Below are 21915 nucleotides of genomic sequence, written 5' to 3'. Positions count from 1 at the left end.
TAGAAAATTTTCATTTCATAAACATTAGCACTTGATTGGTAATGCTGGCAGCGGCAGGATTTTTTTCCTTTTTTTTTTTTTTTCTGTGACTTCAGTGTTTTTGAATATGTCATGTTGGTAGTCCTGGAGACTGGAAGGCTCACTCCATCCAGAAATTGTGCAAGCTTCCCCGTGTGCCTCAGTCCTAGGGAGGACAGAATGTCTTTAAGTTACTTACGTGCTTTCAGTTCTTTTCCAGTTTGGCACCTGAATAAAAGAACCAAATGTCAGAGCAGCTATGGGTCAGTCACTACCAACTAGGCTGATACCCCCAAATTATTTCAAGTACCAAAACAAACTATGGTGAACAGATAATTGCGATTGGTCTTTATATTTTTTTTTAATTTGTATTAAGCATAGGTTATCTATGATTCTAGAGTGAGGACCAACATATGTTGTGCCAGGTACCCCGCACACAAAGTCCTGCCTTAACTCTTTCAGATGATCCGGCCTTGAGGACTTGAAATACACCTACAACTTGGGCTGGAGCTGAGTGACTGTGAATCACTTGGTTTCACAAAGGATACGCTTTTAATGGTGTTGGGAGATTTTTCCCACTCAGAATCCAAATGCCAATGGTGCCTGATGCCATAACTCTGGTCTTTCTGCCTGTTCTGGTCTGTCTATTGAGGAGACCAACATGTGAGTGTTAACTTTTTCTTTTAAATGCTATTTCTGTCTCTGATATGACGTAAATTGTGGACCAAGGCAGAGCTTGGTCTAATTTTAATTAATTTTATTTACAAAGCTCATACCCCAAGGCAGATAATTTTGTATTGTCCTGGTTTAAAAATTGTAAGTTTTCATATTACCTTTTGTGTGCACTCAGTATTGTAAATAATGGGAGAAATACTTAAAATTATGAAAAGCATTATATAAAAAGTGGAAAAAATGGATAGGGGCCCATCCTTTCTCTGGTCGCCCCCAAAATGTAGGCACTGAAGTTGTTTGTTACTGTTTAAGGCAGCTGACACCAAAAGGTAGAGGAGGACGATGGAGTACATAATCTGTGGAGGCTGTACCAATATTCGGGACTCGTCTTACCTCAGCTGCACATAACAAAGACAAGATCACCTCCCAGCTCCCATGTGTGACACCTCTCATTCACGGACTCAGCTTATGAAGACGTGGTCTGAGGTTCCCGGCTTGGAGTGTTCCCAAAGTGTATTCTCCTTTGAACACGGATGCACAGATTTGACCTGTTGTGAAGGCATGGGGTCAGGAAGGCCAAGGTGCGGCTGGAGCTGAGCTTGGCAAGGGACACAAGGAATAAGAAGGGCTTCTACAAGTATGTAGGCCAGAAAAGGAAGTATACTCCTCCAATAAGCAAGACTGGTAAACTGGTAACAATGGATGAGGAGAAGGCTGAGGTACCCAACAACACTTTTGCCTCAGTCGTCACTGGGAACCCCTCATCCCACACCACTTGAGTGGATGGACTGCAAGACAGGGACTGGGGGAGTAAAGTCCTTCCCACTGTAAGAGAAGATCGGGTTTGTGACCACCTGAAGAACCTGAATATATGTAAGTCCCAGGAGAATCCTGGAAACTACTGACCTGTCAGCCTCACCTCTGTGGCTGGGAAGATCATGGAACAGATCCTCCTAGAAGCTATGCTGAGGCACATGGAGGACAGGGAGTTGGTTTGAGACAGCCAGCGCAGCTTCACCAAGGGAAAGTCCTGCCTGACCAACCTGGTGGCCTTCTGTGATGGAGCCACTACAACAGTGGACAAGGGAAGAGCTATGGATGTTGTCTACCTGGACTTCTGTAAGGCCTTTGACACGGTCCCCCACAACATCCTTCTCTCTAAATTGGAGAGATATGGATTTGATGGGTGAGGAATTGGTTGGATGGTTGCATCCAGAGGGTAGTGGTCAACAGCTCGATGTCCAGATGGAGGTCGGTGACAAGGGGAGTCCCTCAAGGGTCTGTACTGGGACAGTACTGTTTAATATCTTAATCAATGACATGGACTGTGGGATCAAGTACACCCTCAGCAAGTTCACCGACGACACTAAGCTGAGTGGTGCAGTCAACACACCTGAAGGATGGGATGCCATCCAGAGGGACCTGGACAAACTTGAGAAGTGGATCCATGCAAACATCATGAGGTTCAGTAAGACTAAGTGCAAGGTCCTGCACCTGGGTCAGGGCAACCCCTCAGTATCAATACAGGTTGGGGGATAAAGGGATTGAGTACAGCCCTGCCGAGAAAGACTTGGGGGTACTGGTGGATGAAAGGCTGGACATGAGCCAACCACATCCTGGGCTGCATCAAAAGAAGCGTGGCCAGCAGGTCGAGGGAGGTGATTCTGCCCCTCTACTCTGCTCTGGTGAGACCCCACCTGGAGCACTGCATCCAGCTCTGGAGCCCCCAACATAAGAAGGACGTGGACTGGTTAGAAAGAGGTCAGAGGAGGGCCACAAAAATCATAAGAGGGCTGGAGCACCTCTCCTATGAGGACAGGCTGAGTGAGTTGGAACTGTTCAACCTGGAGAAGAGGAGGCTCCAGAGAGACCTTATTGTGATCGTTCAGTACCTAAAGGGGGCCTACAGGAAAGACAGGGAGAAACTCTTCAGCAGGGCCTGTTGTGATAGGATAAGAGGTAATTGTTTTAAAATAGAGGGAGGTAGTTTCAGATAAGGAAAAAATTTTTTACAATGAGGGCGGTTGAACACTAGTGCAGGTTGCCCAGAGAGGTGGTGGATGCCCCATCCCTGGAAACATTCAAGGCCAGGCTGGACGGGGCTCTGAGCAACCTGATCTGGTTGGAGACGTCCCTGCTCCTTGCAGGGGGATTGGACTAGATGACCTTTAAAGGTCCCTTCCAGCCCAAACTATTCTGTGATTCTATGATTCTGTGACACAGTGCTAGGACTGTCCAGATGACAAGCGCACACCCCAGCAAAAAAACCCCACCCCAAATTGTAAACCCTCCAGTCTGCCTGTCACAGACTGATGGGTAAGATGGTTGGATACCCACAGATGTGTCTCATTCACCATGTGGACCATAGGACCATAGGATAATTCAGGTTGGAAGTGACCTCAAGAGGTCTTTAGTCCAACCTGTGGCCCCAAGCAGAGTCAGACCAGGTTGCTCACGGCTTTGTCCAGCTGAGTCTTGAAAACCTCCAAGGAGAGACTGTACAACTTTTCTGGGTAACCTATGCCACTGTCTGGCTGCCCTGATGGGGAAATAGTTTCTCCTTATACTCTATCTCAACCTCTCCTGTTTTGCTTATGCCTGTTGTCTCTCATCCTCTCACCGTGCACCACTGTGAAGACCCTGGACCCGTCTTCTTGATAACCTCCCTGTAGGCACAGTTAGGTCCCCTTAAGTCATTTCTTCTCCAGGCTGAATGAGCAAAGCTCCCTCAGTGTTTCCTCACTGGCTGTTGTGGAACCACCTATGACTGACCTGTACTGTTTCCTTCCCACATGGGTGTGTGTTTACAAAGCAAATCCCTTAATATCAAAATGCAGTACAAGGTGATGTTGAGTTGTTGAGCAGTCTGATCTCAGTTATCTTGATGACAATTCGGGTGTTACCAAGCCTGCGGAGGATAAAGCACAGATGTCTATACATTTTATATAAATGTCAAAGTTTCCCATCAGTTCCTCTCTATTAATCTCATCTGCTAAATTTGATTTTATACACTGGTAGGATGTTGGCTTGGACTACCAGTACCTCCAGGACTGTGCCCCCCTCTCACCATCTGTCTGCCCTCCCTCCAGCTCAAAGCTCAGGCATCAAGACTAAAATCCTTTCCTCCAGGCTGGACCAAGCTGGGTCCCTCTCAGCTGCCCTGCTGGCTTCCCATCTCACCTCACAGCCATCTCAGATGTCATCTCCATACCTCACCAGTTACCCAGACCTCTGTTGCTCCTGATGGCGAACCAGAGGAAAAGCACAGCTACCAAGTTTCCAGGTTGCTTCCTGAATTCTTTTATAATGTTCACTGTAGAGAACACAGGCTCTCACAGAAGACATGCTCCATCTCATCAACCCATTTATTTCTGAAATACCATATCCTAGCCATGATAGTGTGCAGGTAAGGTACAGCCCTGCTCTTCTACTTACACATTTCCTCTGTTTTTACCATTAGCAACAAACCTGTAGTCTCTCCTGGGCAGGATTTTTTTTCTTGTTCTGGCTCTTGAAGTCAACTGCTGCAACCCAAGGGCAATTACAGTGCTTTACACAGCTGCTAGGTGGTTTTTAGATAGAGCTTTAAGGATTGGTTTTGACTCAGAAAGCTGCAAATGGCCTGTGACCTTTCTGCAGGAAATAGTACCTCTGCTGCAGTTGAGCCAATTGATGCTGATTGCAAAATACCTCTTGGGCTCTGGCTTCATAAAGAAAAAAAGCAGCCCTTATTCATCCACCCTAGTAAGCATCTGGTAAAACCCTATTGGAGACAAGGCTTTTTTTAGCTTTTAATGGGTCAAGTAAACTGTAAGCTTCTTACAGCCTTTAACCTGATCCACTGACCAGAAACTCCCAGTTCCTGTGTCTCCCCTTGGATTTTCACTGGTTCAGACTGGAAACATGGCTACAGCACACAAGGGGAAGTGGCACACAGTGTCCGTGAAGTATCCGTACCTTTCCTCTACCCTGTTACCAGAAGCCCTTCAAGTTACTGGCTCGTTTTTACACTGATACTTGCCTCTGCATCACCAGAAGGCTGATACCAGCCCAGTTCACACTGTAAGCTCGACAATGTGGTAATTCTCTGTTGAGCATTGCAGCTGCTCTGCGGTGGTGCACATATTGACAGGAAGACTTACAGGTAATGTGATGGAACCTAGCTTTTTTTTCAGGAGTGGAAATTGTTCAAAACTTTAAAGCAGATGTTAAATTAATTGTAATAATTTCTGTTAGGCATTAATCTGCAAACACACAGTGAAAGCACTAGTCCTATCTGCCACATTCCCATAGCAAGCACTTACACAGGGAAGCAAGAGGGAAGAGCAGCAGACATTTGAATTTGCTGCATGCTTGAGATGACCCTGTTCTGCTCACATTGCCATCTGCTGTGAAGCACTTTACATGTGTTTGCCAAGGCTTCTGTGTCTTTGAAAATAATACAGCTACTTTCATCATAAATGGCCTGAATTATTCTATATATGGCCCTACCTTTCCATGTAAACTGGCATCTTTACAGGTACTGCTGTTCAGGATTTTTCCTGATTTCCACTGCGGGGGTCAGAGCCCTGCTAACTTTTGTCTCAGAACATCTTTCCAAAAGGAAATGCTCTCTGTGGTGATAGAATATCACACACGCTATTCACAGGGGAAACTTCACCTACGGCTGCAGCACAGCTGTGTCTGATGTTAAATATGGAATCCACTGATGTTTTCACACATGGGAAAGACCTGTGCTTGGGGAAGTCCTTTATCATATGATTAAGCTGTCATTTAAATGGTGTAAAAATAACTTCTAAGCAGAGGAAAATGCAACAGTCTTTCTGCAAATGACTGCTGAAGGTGAGATGATTCAAAGGGACACAGAGCAGCATTTTGTTCTGTTTTTAACTTGACTAAAACAAAGCACTGCATCATTTTGTGAAGCAGCGGAAATGACGGAGATTCCGCTGCTTAGATCTCTGGAGAGAGATGCGTACGTTTAATGAGTGCTTATTAAAACAGCCTCTAATAGAATCAAGTAAAAGCAGAAAAACGCTACAGAGAGAATAAGGGAAACTCCTGGGCTCTGATGACTGCTTTATCTCATCTCTGAAGGAGAATACAACATTCCCTGGTACGACAAATTAAGTGTAAATGCAAAGAAAACACTGAATTGATACAAGCTGGAAACCAAAAAGCTGCTGTGGGTCATACTCCTATCTGCACAGTTTGCAGATCTCAGACCAGACTCATCGTTCGGCAAGGTTGACTGTTTCTGTAAAGGCTGTGCACAAGCTGTGGCTGGACAGAAGGCGAAAAAACACTGTCCAGAAAGAGCATGATGAATGAAATGGACCAAGCATTACGGATCATGACATTTTTCTGTGACTTCTTCCTAGAAGGCAAAAAAAAAAACCCCAGTCAAAACCAACCTCAGCATAGAGAACTCCACGGACTGAAAACAGGCTGTTTAATTGAAAAAACAGCACAAGAAAAACCCAGATCTGCTTTATTGGTTCTCACAGAGAGCAGTCTGAAGGGATTGGGAATCTAGCACTGACAATAAATCCTGAAGCCCATTTCAACAAGAAACTAGGCTGCAGCAGAAACCAAAGCATTACGGGAGAGATGAGCTGCTGCTGCGGGGCCCTGGCTCAGTGTGGCATATCCTACCTTGCCAGGCAGTGAACTCAACCGTATCTGCAGAGCAATGGGACCAAGGGAGAGTCCACTGGCCATGCAGGGACCAGCCCCTCCTCTCCGACAGTCTTCCCTGCCCCTTGTTCAGTGGGAGCGAAGAGGATGCTTGCCCTCGCTTCCCTCTCAAGAGCAGTGGGTCCTTCTGATCTGCTTCGATGTCAGGAAGGAAATATTCTTCTGTCGGGTTAAACTGGCAAATGGAAAATGCTTCCTTCTGCTGCCTGATGCCCTTGAAGACGCACAGTTTGGCTAACAGTAATTTCCATGGATGTCCTTGCACTGCATCGCCAGCCGCAGCACTGAGAAAGGCCAGCTCTTGGAAAAAGCTGAACAGGAACCGGAGGCTGCAGCGATGGATAGCACCTATGAGAGAAGGGGGGAACCTGAAGCCTTCCTGAACACCAGTCTTCCTCTTTGGCACCCCTCTCGAGAAGGTGAAAGAGTAAGACTATCCAGGGGAGTGAGGAGAATCCTTCGGTTAGTTTGAGATTTTGGAGTCCTCTCACTCCCCATTAGACCTGCCTAATGCCTGAAACTGGAGTTGCAAGAGCTCTCTCCCACCCTAGCTTGCCACATCCTCTGCATTCCCCTTGTAAGCTGAATGATTTGGAGTCTGATGATCCCTGTCCTGGAAAACATCAGAGCCTGACAGCTCAAAAAGATGATGATGGCAAACTCGATGCATCTTAAAAACATATTTACACAGGCTCTCTGTCAAGCATCATTTAAATCCCATACATCATGATAAAAAATAAAGATGAAACCATCTCGGCTATGCCACTGGTGGGAAGATGGTGTTCTGGTATATTAAAATGCCTTTTGTTGTCAGATACAGAATGTCCTGCCATTTTTAGGCATTTAAAGGCTTAAATGCCTAAATTAAATGCCCACTTAAAGGCCACCATCTTTAAAATCAGCACAAAATAAGGGGATGAAACACTTTGGCAGATATGAAAGAACAAAAACCCAATAAAATCTGCAAGCAGAAGACACTCAAGGAAGAGTTGATTTGCATGTACTAACCAAGTGTTGGTTCTTACATGCTGTACAGCAGTGGGTTTGCTCAGCTCACATCCAAGTCAGAGGAATGCAAAGAGTAACAAGGCAAGGAGTATTTCTGTTATGAGGATAACATTTCAATAAAATAAAAAAAAAAAACAAACCAACCAAACAAAATTAGATTTGAGCTGCTAGCTTTAAAAACAATTCTAGAGAAAAAAAATTATTTAGATCCATATGATCCTAGATAATTTCAAAATAACTTTAGAAGGTGTTTATGATTTGGAACTTTTTAAAAGCCTGAGTACCTGACTACCATTCCAAATGGAATTGGCCTTGTCATACATGCCAGATTGATGGTATTTCCTATACAGTTTTCAGTGATGAGCGTAAAATATCCATTAACTGCATGGGCTCGCACTTCGCATAGACATCAAAGATTCATGCTGTAAGGATAGTGGTGAGGTTGTAGACACTCTTTGATATCCTGCTATAAATAAGACAATTCATAAGACTTTAGTAAGAAGGTTAGATACATGGCACTTTGCCCAAATGTCCACCTAACCCAGCAGCTCATCTCTGACGTGACCTACAGACACTTAAGAGAAGAATGCAAGAAAAGGCACGTGCACCTGGAACGCTGCAGCCAAACCTCCTTGAACCAAAGAGGAACACTGGACTGCACTCTTACTTTCCACTCGTGGGCCTCATAAAGAAAATTCCTTTTGCTTACTGCAGCATGGAAATTATTTGATGTCCTGACAGCTTTCAATTATTTTATACTAGTAAATACACTGACCAATTATTATTGGCCACAGAAGTTTTCTGTTGCATATCCATTACTAAAAATTCTGCTGTTTTCCTCATGTTAGTTCCAGACATAGTTGACAAAAGTATCTGACATGCAACCACAGTGCATAAAGCACTATATGTTGGGCAGGGGGCACAAACTAGCTGTTACTGGGCAGTCTGAGCATTGCCAATGCCTGAAGTTCCCAGTAATCCAAAACACTGTTGTAGTAACAGTGCTGTTTCCTGAGCTTGCGATATTGCTGGGGTTCTTCGTGAGGAGAAGGACGTTATCTGCACTGACCAAAAACACAGCCAGGATACCTACCAGTCCTGTAACACTATCAAAACCTCCAGCATTTTAACAGGAATTCCTTTACAATTCTGGCTGAGTACCATTAAGTTTTGGCAGGTTTTTACTATTCCATTTATTGATTCAGTCAGCCATTTTGCCTTCCTAACGATATTTCCATCTGACATTGCTAGGAAACCCCTAGGCTGATGCCGATGCTGTTAGGTGTGGAAGGAGCACCAATACAGTAACGCCAAGATGCTCGAACCATCTGCTCCTGGTCCTCCTGACTGCAGAAGCAGATTAAACATGCATTGTATGGTCAGAACAGGTTCAGTTTATTGGCCTACTTCAGGCTCCAGCAATTAAGTCCAAAGATATCCTGCAACTCTTGCCACAGAATTTCCTTACTGGCTGCTCTGTTAGGTGAAACATTTATTTGCCCTCCCTCTCTGTGGTTTCTTCCGGTTAATTTTTATTCATTTTCCAGTTTAGTGGATTGGATGCCTGATAGTTCCTAAGGGTCTATAGTATGCAATTGCAGCTCATGTTTATTTAAGCAAAAACCATTTATCAAATACATCCCGATCACCATTGTGTTGTAGTTGTTTTAGCTGTAGTTTAACTGCAGAGAGACAAGCTGCGGCTCTACTCCACACCACAATACCAATTTCTTCTTTATCTAAAGTAGCTGGTGCCTGAATGTCTGATGTGAGAGGCAGAGAGGACTTCTGTGTCTGCTAGAAGTAAGTATCACTAAGATCTCCTCCAGGATACACCTGAGCTGCAGTCCTGCACAGTAAAAAGGAAGCTGTCTCAGCCTCCTTTACTTACCTGGGTATCTGTCAGTCACTGCTCAATTCCTTTCAGAAGTCATATTTTCACTGGCTACAGTACCCAACATTCAGTTTTACAGTTAGAGATGTAGCTCATTCCATCAATTTATATGCCTGGAAAATAAGTTGCGCATTCAAGAAAATAATTCAGAAGAATTAAAATATACATTTAAAAAAACATTAATTTGGAAAATGAGACAGTTCATAATTTTCCTTTAGCCTGTCTATAACAGTCAAACTAGGAAAACAGAACTGACCATGCATCGGATTTTGTAGTTGCTTAATTGGAGGATCAGGATCAAACTTCTCAAAAAAAACCATCTAAGTTAACACAGTTTCTTTCAACTCTTACCTCTCCCAGTTAATGATCACTAACTCAAATATCAAGTACTTACACCCATTTAGCAAGACTCAGTGCAGACCCTCTTGTACATCTGTACTGAATTTTGTTCCCCAAAACTGAGTGCATACAATGATAACAAATGGCGGTGTGTCAGAATAGCAGTGCAGTAGAGGTAAATTAACTTGGATAAGAAAGGTAGACTTGGAAGGGCACTCTGGCTTTCAGTTACAACTCTACACTCAAGAATTCTTCTTAGCTCTTCTTTCAGACTTTTTGTACAAAACTGTAGTGCCTGGTATTTCCTTCTGCAGTGTTAGTGGATGCAGGGGCTCTACAGAAGCTCAACTGATGTGTGCACATCTGAATTTAATCCCCCAAGTTTAGTTATCTAAATGTATCATCTGCCATCTCTTTGCACTGGAACATATTTAATTTTATATTTTTAGAAAGAATATTGGTTTGTTACTTTAAATAGAACGTGAAATTCAATGAAATGAACAGACAACTATTCTTTTTTTAGGAAGGAAAATTTATTTATAGTTACATATACCACATATAAAATTAACATTTAACTGAAACATTTAATTGTTTCAATCATTTATGACTGAACACTTACAATGTTGACTACAAAACTGTACAGTTTATATTTAGTAACCGATTCTTACAGCATAGTGCAATTGTAACATGTAAAAATAATTTGTGCCTTTTTTAAAATAAAGTGCATTAAATGACGATCTTGTATACAACAAGAAGCTCTGTAGTTGCAATCCAAAGCTTTAATCTTAAGGGAAACTGAGGCAAAGGTGTTTCACTTCCTTTTAAAGTTACTTCATATACTGGCAAGCTATGGTTCAAACTTCAACCACAGTTAAATGAAAAAAAAACCCTAAATTAGTATAAGAAATAACCACAGGCCTTTATGTACTAAACCAGTAATTGATTCTTATATGAAAAGCACAACATGCAGAATTTAAATTACTGGTTTAAAGCCATTTGGCTCCTAATGAGATGTGCAGCATGAGACCTACCCCCATGCAGCTGCTTTTGCTAAAGCTTTTAGAATTCAGCATGGAACCACACTGCAGTCAGTGGTATCAGGACTTTACACGAATCGTACCACGTTTCCTAGGAAAAGTTTGCTCTGAGAATTTCATAAGATGAGTATGGTAAACCACAGGTTATTTTTAATTGCATTTGGCAATAAAAAGAAAGTAGAGGTCTAGTTAGTAAGTTTAGAAAATTATGAGTGGCTCTACTATCCCAGGGTACTCCAAATTTCATGGCCTGAAGTTAAATACAGAGTTTTACAGCTTTATGTCAGAGGCACAGTTAAAACATTTTATCCTATGAAATTTCTTTTTATTTGTAAACATATTTACAATCATTTTTTGTAGGTTTTGGCTGTGACAGTAAAGCTGAGCCCAAACAAAGGAGGTCAGGACTGTAGGTTTTAGCCCCAAAGAGTAAAAAGACATAGACATACAAAACGGATAGAGGTCTAATATGGCTCTTTCTAGAAATAATGACAAAAATAAGAATGCCCATTTCCTTTGGTGGGCTCTGGCTGAGGCCCAACAGAAAAATCCATATTCTTCTCCTCCTCTGTACATACATGGGACTGCTACCAGCTTCAATGGAAAATGTATTTGAGGACAGGCAAGCAACCCTAGAGAGTGCCCAAGTACTTTGCTGTAGATGTAATCTAGGCAATTTACCTGCCTCTTCAGCTGCAACACCCATTACACGCTTTTGGCACAAATCACACACATTGTTTCCACATTCTGCAAAATTGCATTTTCTTACTATACATTTTAACCTGTGGGACCAGCTTGAGTTCAGAATTTAGCTTCCCTGCTCCGGGACAGCTGCAGCGTAAAAAGCTGCACGCTGGAGCGTGCTAACTCCCAGCAATTAATTACTGCCCTCCTCCTAGGCTAAGGGAAGTCTCTGCTCACATTGGAAGGGAAATACAAAAGAAAGGAGCTGACATTTGGTTGGAATGTGATTGAAGAGAGCTTACTAAGCTCTCTGCTGAGAGCAGAGCTCCCCTGCAAACCCAGCACGCTTTGACTCTGCGATCAGCACTGCAGAAAACCTCACCTCCGTGCTCTTTTCTCGTGAGCCCTCTGGGGCAGAGGCACCAGAAGGTGGACCGAGAGTTGCTCATAAATCGAGGGATTACATTGTCAGAGGGCCACCAAAGAGCAGCAAAACAAAAACCCATGGATGGGGTGCAACTCCCCGAGCTCCATGGGGACAGAGCAGTACATCCCTTTCAGGATGTGGGTATCTCAGTTTTCGAAGAGCCAGTTCATGGTGCTGTCATTTGCATACTATAAAATATCTCTTCCCTGAAAGCAATGGAAGTTGAATTCCTGATTATTTTGACAGGTTTCATCTTAGCAAACACTGAAGTAAGAGGAAAATTCTATGGGGACCATAAGTAATCAATGCATTAAGATCTCCATGCCTTGACCCTAAATCTTAAAGGTCCTAGTCCCTTTTTCTACAGTGCCTCTGAATTTCATGTGCCCTTTAAAAATACATGTATAAGATTTTTTAGATACTGTACTATTCCCTAGCTTAGCATCAGCCAGTCCAAAATGTGCACCTGTGTCATATGACTGTGTGGACTGCTAGTTAGACTCATGATTCTGCAGTCCTGTTACCAAAGCACCTACAAAAGACAGAGATAGAGAAAACAGGCAATCACGTGCACAAGAACATATAACTGCTACACAGACTCATGTTAGTGATAAATATCCTTCTTGCATTCCATCCCAGATATGGACACGTTCCTGTAATCTCAAAGCTGGTAGTGGGATTTGTCCAAACTAAAGACATGAGAATTTATCTTCCTTCCAAAACCTCTAGATTGTCTCTGTTGAAATATCGATTACTTATCACTGAAACTTTCAGTGTTTGCAACATTCATACAAGTTTGGCAGTATTTTTATTTAATCTTATGAAACTGCCTCAGCGGAGGTTACGCTTTGGCTGTTACAACACTGAAGGTACAGAGCATGATATCTAGGCGTATCATACATATAAAAAGTAAATTAAATAATCATAATAATTATGTCTCCATATTATAATTAAGTATGTAATTATGCTATTTAAGTACGATAGCTCATAATATTTAAGTTAATGGCATACCAAAATACTTTAAGAAACTGTTTCTCCACTCAGAATTTAATATAACCAGTACTTAAATTATTTAATTTAAACCTGGACACAGGTATTTCCCTTTAAGAACTGGTTTGCACTTTTTTAAAAAAACCAGATCTATTTAGTTGGCATCTATTTCTAAGGTAAATCCCTGCAGGATGCAGTCTTCAGCATGTGCAGCTAGCATTGGCTTGCTTTTCCCTTGAGAAACTGGGGCTAGGCCTGTGCTCAGACATCATGGAAGATCACATGGTTGGGATCAAATGCTTTGAGGAAAAAAAAAAAAAAAAAAAAAAAAAAAGAGTTATCACCAGTGCAAAGAAAACAGCAGCAATTCACTTGCTTCCTGCCCCTGCAGGTGAATCAGACAGATTTCCAGTGTAAGGCAAATGCTCACCAAAGCTGTTCAATGACAAAGTGCTGCTGATATATTTGAAAGGGTTATAACAAGCTATTAAAAACTTTGCAAATAAGCTTTTACCTAAGAATGCAGCACTGTACTTATGACAGGCAGGTTCTTAGAATCATAGAATAATTTCAGTTGGAAAAAACCTTTAAGATCATCAACAGTAAACCAACGTTTGTCTTGAAAGAAAAAGGACTAAGCCAGATATATTACTATGGGAGCGGGGAGAAAAACAACCTCCCATAATCCTATGGCCATAGGTTGAATTGCTCTACACTGGAAATGTGATGAAGCCCCTAACTGTGCAGTGAACGTCCACTTTTTAGAAAGGTCTGTTTTACTTAGAGATACCAGATAAATAAATCAGTTCACCAGATCTGTGACATAAAAGTCTTTCCCCTGTCTGGGATAGGGAAACCCATAATAGTACCTTTCCAGGCAATACTCAGCATGTCAGCAAAGAGTTTGTAAAAATTGCCTTGGCATATGTAGAGTGCAAAACAAAAGGTTTGGGGAGCTGAGGACAATTTCCTCAAAAGGCAATTCAAGGAGCTTGGGATGGCTGACCTTTGTTTTAAAATCAGTTTTACTCCCTCAACCCATTTGCAAAAACCTCCACTGGAAAATCTCCCCTCATCCTTCCAATGGCACTGAACTAGTTTGCATCTCAGCAGTGATGCACTACTAAATTGCAATATGGTTTCATCTAACCTACATTCAGGTTTGGTTGTTTGGGTTTTTTTTTTTTTCCTTCTCTTCTAGAAGAAGTTTGTATAACAGTGAAATATCTAACTGTTTCTTCCTCTCATCTGGCTTATAAGATCTAGAACATTTTTATGAATAAATTGCAGCACGGACTTCTTTAGTTTTTTAGTGCAAAGGCATATTGTTTTCAAAGAAATGGTTACTGTAAAGTTACAGGCTCTGCTGCTCCTCAGAAGAAAAAGAAATATATAACGACTTACTGTAAAACAACCTGCTGTTGGTTCTACTTTTGTATTTTCAACATTCTTCCACAGAATACCTCTTCTGATTCCAAGGGGAGCCGTGTAGGACTGTGCTAACAAGACAAGTAATAAGCTGAATAAAACATACGAGGTCACATTTTCAAGGGACGAGGTCCTCACTTCCGAACATATTTCCTTCTTTCTGTTCTCCAGACCCCATTCAACAGGAACAGCAATGCTGCTAGGCTCAAGGACATGGGAGCACTACACCCCAGAACAACGGCAGCCCCGGGGGCCCTCTCAGGTGCTCTGCGTGCATTGAGAAAGGTTCAAAATGGACAGTTCAAAATAACCTTCTCACAGGAGACGCATTTATTCAAGCACTGAGTACCTGGCTGATTCACCAAGCCATAAAGACTTCCATCTTCCATCATCCACCTGATATGAAGGCAGATATTCTCGCAGTTCATCCAGATTTCTGATCCATTAAAAGGAACTGCAAATTCTTGGTCTGAAGAAGACAGTTCTACGTGGTAATTTCCTTTTGTACCAAAAAAGTATTTCCAGATGTGCTACCTTTCAAGTTTACTGGGAGTCCCATCATTCTTTTACAGACAGACAGGGAAGGTAAGCATACCTAATGTATTATCTTTCCTGTACTACTGCTTATTCATGACATATAAAGCACGCCCCTTCCTTTTAGTCCCCTCTCTAGAAACAGAGATTGAGTGATCTTATTTCTTCCTCCATTGCACATCTCTGGACTACCACTAAGCCAAACTAAATGTGGCACTGAGAGTGAGGGTAAACCACCACTTTACATAATGGCATTCAAAAATCAGGAAAAAAAAATCAGGAAATTGAAATAGTATTTAAAATTGTGTTTCCCAATTACAGGAATGCACTGTTATCTGCACTGGCCTTTTTTTTTTTTTTTTTTTTTTTTTTTGTTAAGTACCAAATTTCACATGCTTTTGAGTAGCCCTACTACCTCATACCAACCAAGTTACAGGGCTTCTTGCTGACATGCAATATGACGCGCGTGCAATAGGCTAACCATGTGAAAATTTTGTTAAAAAGTTTCTGACCAAAGTAATCAAACTGTTTTTGTAAAGTGGCTTCCTGTAGCATTATTACAAAGACCTTGTCTAGCTGCAAACAACATTCTGACTGCAAATTGCCATTTGTTCCTTTTGATGTACATATGTAAAGAAGGAAAGATCATTTACTGCATTTAATGTATGTACTGGAGCAACCTCTTGTTCTAGAATCGGCTGCTCCAAAAGACAGGCAATTAAAACCTTAAAATGAATCTCAGATCTGCTCCCAATGTGATGAGTCTACCTGTAGATATTTAACATCGTGCTCAATTACTTCTTTCATAGATCTAGCTGCATTCTTGATCCCCCTCAAAAAGCACCCCACCACGATACCTCTTCCTGAATAGCTGGCCTGTAGCACTTTAAAATAGTCTTGAATTATTACAATATAGGATCCATATCCAGTGAGAATCGATCTGATACAGTCTTCTTGCAGCAGTATGATTTAAAGAAATGCTGTTCACCTTTTTCTGGTGGTATTCCTATACACCTAGGACTTCATCTGTCTACAGCTGGTATGCAGGTATACTGTTCTTATTCCCACTCACAACAGAGCTGCTACATCAAATTTTTGCACTGGAAACTGTGCTAGTCCTCCTACTTTTGCTGCAAAAGTTTTACATTGACTTGTGAGTATTCCAGATTTTCTAGAAAGTTGCCGGAGTTGGTTTTTGTTTCCAGGATTAAGAACCATTCAGTATTTCAGATAAAGCAACAGAATAGCTGTTGACTTTTTAAACAGTGACTGCTCTGTCCAATTATTACCTTTCTTTCTTTATTGTACATACAAAAAATAGGCCATATATACTTTCTCTCCATTAAAGTCAGGGCCAACATTTTGAAAATATGGTTCTGAGTGTTACAGAACCACATTTTTTAAAAAGTAATGAGCGTGTAGTTATTTTTCAAGGGCTTGATGTGTAGTGATGCTATTTTATCCCAAGTTCCAGTCACACCGCAGGTTGCTCATCACTTTCAACAAATGAATCCACAAGTATCTTATTTTCAAAAGCTAAACAACCCCTAAGAAAACAAGGCAACAGAAAAATAACTCTCTGGGGATAGAACGGCTGCTGGTCTAAGCCAAAGTTCACTGCTGTCCACGGAGGGGTTTTAGTGACTCCAAGATGCCTCAGGGCTGGCCTCTGAACACAAAGGATGGACACAGCTGCTTATATCACTGCATGTCCCTGGTAGGAAGACACAGCAGCGAGAGCAGGCCATTCAGCTTCCTTACAAATACCCTGGGTATTGGTAGAGGTTTTCTTCAGTGATACCATAATCTTGCTCTTTTAAAAGCCAAGCTGTCTTCAGAATAGGCTAGCACCAGTTATCATATCCATCTTGATGGGCATCAAAATTTGGGTATTCTCAGTTTTTGTTTGGTTAAGATATTATCTGTATTAAGTTACAATCAGAAATCCTGAACACAATGAATTTATCCAACGAATGCTGTACAACTAAATGGCAAACAATGAAAAGAATAAAAATCCCCTCCGCAGTATACAATTCTCTCTTGCAAGTAGTATGAATTCAGGATCCAAGAACTACGGTAAAAGGTTATTGCTGAGTAATTCTATTTAGGAACTCAATAACTGTAACACAAACCACCCAGAAATAATGTCCCACATCAGTCTGATAGCAACTGCTCTACAAAGGAAGACTTCTGCTTACTTAAAGTCCTTATGCAAGTTACTAATTTTTGTCTAAAGAATATATTGCTTCCTCTCTATTGCTCTGAGTTTACTCAGCAGTTTATAGTACCTACAACATGGAGGCTTTTATTGCTCTTGTGCTAAAAATGTATTTCCCCTTATTGCTGAAATCGTACTGTTAGGAGAAATGCTTAAAAAAGAATAATGATTAAAAAAAAATCTTTTCCCAAGCTTTGAGGATGAATATATGAAAAAAGTGACTACAGTAAATCCTGCCCATCAAGATACCTGTTACTAACGTTGGGTCAAGCATGCTAATAAATAAAAATAAACTTCAATTCTTTAAACTAAATTATGCATTAAGAAGAAAGATTTTTGTTATTATGATGGAGGTATGAAAGATATTTCACTGTACATAGAATGGTGAATCAAAGACCCCTGCTATTACACACAGGTGTTGTTTAACGGGACACCAAAATGACAGAATCCTGCAAGCTGATTGGATTTCTGCCAGTTTCAGTGGGATCTTGGATAGATGCTGGCAGCTCACCATACAGAGCCGGGGCCTACAGTGTAACTCTGAGGTGACAGCCAGAGAATTGCTTAATTCTGCAGGGCCTGAAAAGTGGCTCTGTCAAGCATTGCTTCTTGTGCAAGTGAGGTAGGCAGCTTTGTACCCACAGAGCTTATAGCACGTTACATAGCATCTATGCAGTACTGCAAACCATGTTAAAAGTTTGGTCTGTGGGCAAACCTATGCCATTGACATCCAGAACGGTTTTCTGGCCTGTGCTGCAGTCTTAATTTAAGAGCATACTTCTGGAAGAGACAACATCCTCACTGGAGGTCACAGCAGCAGCTGGGGAGGCATAATCATGCGTCTCATCTGTTTGTCGTGAAAGGTGCTGCTCCTCAAACGAGGGCAGATCACATCCCTACCAGCACGCTTTGTGGGACATCTATAATTAATCCTTATTTCCTCCGTTTGACTCGCACCACTCCTCAGGAGAGGAGCTTCCAATTACAAATCTCTCTGCTCCAGCACAAGGAAAAGGTCCACTCCCCTGGCACTCTGGAGAGCCTCTGCAGATCTGAGCAGCCTGTGGAGTGTGGAGGAGCGAGGAAGATGACAAGGACACTGGGTGAACCAGCATGAGGAGAAGGGACAACATCTCCCTCTGTGATGTTTTTTTCTGGTTCCCCTGCCACCCGCGTGTTGTGTAGATAAAAACACCAGTGCCTGTGGGGTTATCCAAGAGGATGAGAACCAGTCTGCATAAACAGCACAACAGTTGGCCTCAGGACTGAATTTTGGTCACAGTTGTAGCTGCTCATCCTCATCACACTTTTTAGCTATTTGATACAGAAGAACGATTTGGGAAAATAAAGGGAGGGGGGGGACTTTGCATGCCTTTAGCTTATTTTTTGTTTTAAAAAAAATGCCACTCTACATTATTCAGCCTCTCTACATTATTCAGCTCATGACTTTTACTGCCATTTATTCCCAATACTTTGCATACTTGCAAAACTGCATGCATACTGCACGCATGGGTATTTATGAAGTGATTATTTCTTATACAAAAATTCATAACAAAATAGGAACAAGGCAGTGATTAAAGTTTCATTAGCATTCAGAAGTAGATAAAGAACACCAATATCCTACACTGAGCAGGGGCCATAGTCTAACTGTGCTGAGCATCTGTAAATTGCAGCGAAGCCAAGGGAGCTGCAAGTTCACAGCTCTACTGGACCATGCCATGCAATTATTAAACTAATCAGATTACAAAGTAAGAGCCAAGTATCATGAAGACTGAACCAAGTAAAGAATGGAATTTGAACCCAGCATTGCAACTAAAATTAATTATTGCTCATAAAAATCTCTACAGAGCCTTGTTTACAGACAACTCATTCACATTTGAGATTCAGCTTTGTGTATAGCATATGATTCTTAACGTCACAGAAACGTTGCCACAAAAAGCTACAGGCCACCCAAACATCCATGTGAAAAGGACAGATTCCATTTGGAAAAATCCAGACCAGCAACACAGTTGTCTCTACTATCTATACTATACAGGTATATTTTTTCGTTGAACTGTAAATATTGCTATTTTTACACTTGAGTTTGTTGGGGTTTTTTTTAAAACTGTAATGGAAGATACTGAAGCAACAATACAGTGTGCTGACTTTGACATTCAGGAGAATATAACCTCCTACTGATGCCAGGGCACCAACACATTGAGCTCCCACCAATGGAGTGGAAGTGGCACTACAGACCCCCATGCACGGACATTAGGGTACACCGTAAGTTTCAGGAAAACGTCTGCCAGGGAGATTTTCTCTCTGACAATCAAGTCTTCAAATTATTAAACTTTTATTCCTAGTGCATTCTAATGTGGCTTCAGTAAAAGGTTAGAAGCGGTTTGAAATTTAACCATTCATGAGAGGAAGCTCTGCTTTTCCTGTAATGAACTGAACTGTCACGCGTACAGTGTGAAGAATCACAATCTGTAATGGATGAAACTGCCAGAAAACGAGAAAATACTGTTTCATGTTGCAGTTCTGGTTGCATACAATTATAAACCAGATATGCTCTGAGAATTTATAAACGTCAGTATTTTAAATGATACAGCAGAACAATCAAAACAACTGGTAATAGTTTCAACTTGATAACAAACTTAAGGGGAACCATTTCATGTAGATGCTAAATATGTGTTGCAATAATTTGTAGGTTATTTTATTATTTTCTTATACATTTCTGAAAAGATAAATTTGTCTGAGAAACTTAGTGTTGCATCTATTACAAATGCTTGGCCAAAAGAGGCCATATTGTTTCATCAATTTTGAAACTCCCCCCTGAATTATTTTTAAAATTAATAGTATAATGAGCTCTGATGTCCCATATCTAAGTGAAAACACATGGCTGACTTTTGAAAAGAAAGGCAAAGCATATTTTCTGTTTTAACATCTGGCCAGAACTCAGGAGAGAACAGGTAACCCTTTAAAACAATTATCAAGCTAATTCATGCTGAGACGTAAAATAAAAAGCTATACAAGTATTTCCTCACTTAGAGCAAATCTGTTGCACTGATATTATTACAATAAATACCATCCAAACCAGTAGAATTGGCCATTATTTTGAAGAGTATTCTGATGATATACAAATGAGGTAACAGGGCATGGGGTTTATTTTCTTTTTTTTCCCCCCGTTTTGAAGATAATTAAGAGGAAAAAAATATCCTGACAACACTGTAACATACAATATGATTGAGCTCAATCACATAAAGAATTTCAAAGGAGGTATGCTGTTTCAATCTATTTTTAATTAGCAAACTTAATGTAAAATCATGGCAAACATGGCAAAGTCTGAGTAATACAACAAAAAGACCCTGAGCAACATTATAGATCTGTAAGAACACTGCTTATTGTGATTTAGGAAGTCTCCCTTAAACCACTCGATTCGTTTTGGTCACTGGGGTTTTCTGTTTGCAAAAAGGTCAGTGCATCCCGTGGTTTTTATATGAACCCACCACACACCATTTAATGAATGCATCTAAACCAAAGACAGCATTGCAAGAATGTCTGGAAAGTAACACATTAAGGAGCATCCTCCTAGCTGCCAATCAGACATCACTGGGTGATCTTGCTCTCTGAGACAGGTTAGAAGGAATACAGCCACAACAGATGAGCCAGAGTGCTTTCTGTATCTCCTGGTTTCTAAAAGCATATATTACAGGATTGATGATGGAATTGTAGGTAGCTGGCAGGAGGGTGGCATAGGTGTATATAGAAGGATAGGTGTAATCTGCTATCAAAGAATAGAGCGTGAAAGGCATCCAGCAAGCAGCAAAAGTCCCCAAAATAATGGCCAAAGTAGACACTCCTTTTCGGGTAGTCACATAGTGGGAAGTGGCCAGGAAATGGTGTTGCAAGGCAATCTGATGGGCATGGCGCATCACAATTTTACAGATCTGAATGTAGAGCTGCAGCATGAGGGCAAACATAAGCAAGAAAGAGACCGAAAGGACAGCTGCGTTATTTTTAGTGAGTGGTCTGATAACACTGCAGGTGGATTCATCTCTGAGGCAGTTCCAGCCCATTACAGGCAGCAGTCCAATACAGATAGATGCTCCCCACAGCAACATAAGCATGACATAGGTAAAAGTGACAGTCCTCTCTGAATTGTAAGTCAAAGCATAATACAGGGAGAGGTAACGATCAACAGTAATAGCCAGCAAGCTGCCGACAGATGCCGAGAAAGAGGCAACAATCAGTCCAATCGTAACCAGTTTCGTAGCTTCTGATTGCAGAAGGTATGCAAAAATGAAATTGATGATCAATCCAATGCCTGCTAAGAGATCTGCCAGCGCCAGGCTGCCTATCAGGAGGAACATGGGGGCGCGAAGACTGGGGTTATGGAAAATAATAAGAACCACAATGGCATTTTCGCAGGAGATAAGGGTCCCTGAAGTACACAAGACAATGTCCCAGGGGTTTACCAAAAGCTCTGGCTCTGGGTCTACGACAGGAACCAGGGAGGAGCCTGCGGCTGAGGCATTCTCGGTAGAGCTGGCTTCTACATGATCCTGAGGCAGCCAGCTCAAATTAACCTTCAGATCTTCATTCATTTTAACCCCTGTCTTCTTCAACGGAAAGACATTGTTTTTAATGTTCAGACACAGCACCGGACACAGCACCCCCAGAGCATGCACCGCCCTAGACGGCAACACAATGTGCAGGCAGGCACTTGTTACATAAATGTGACAATAAAAAAAAAAAAAAAAACAGAGGGGGGAGAAAAATATTAAAAACTGCCCGAAATTATCTGCCAAGGGACCGACACACGGAGGCTGGGCAATGCTAACGGTCATTCCCTTCACCTGCATACGGAAGGAGGCACAGGCACGGGAGGGAGCCCATAAAACAGCTACACCCCGCTCCCCCCCCCCCCGCCCCCAGCGCTGCAATTTGGGGTGGGGGCCGGCTGTGGGGCGGTGTAAACCCCGTTATT

At 41.7% G+C, this 21915-nt stretch overlaps 1 protein-coding gene across 1 annotated transcript; it reads right to left on the bottom strand.

Moving 5' to 3' along the window:
• Nucleotides 1-20511: 20511 nt before the first annotated feature.
• Nucleotides 20512-21532, bottom strand: GPR12 (G protein-coupled receptor 12). Its single transcript, XM_010120393.2, has one exon. It carries the CDS (start codon nt 21530-21532, stop codon nt 20528-20530), a length of 1005 nt encoding a protein of 334 aa, XP_010118695.1. The 3' UTR covers nt 20512-20527.
• Nucleotides 21533-21915: the final 383 nt, after the last annotated feature.

The sequence above is a fragment of the Chlamydotis macqueenii genome, chromosome 1, assembly GCF_036417535.1.
Source record: "Chlamydotis macqueenii isolate bChlMac1 chromosome 1, bChlMac1.mat, whole genome shotgun sequence".
NCBI classification, from domain to species: Eukaryota; Metazoa; Chordata; class Aves; order Otidiformes; family Otididae; genus Chlamydotis; species Chlamydotis macqueenii.
This window is presented reverse-complemented; position numbering and strand designations above follow the sequence as displayed.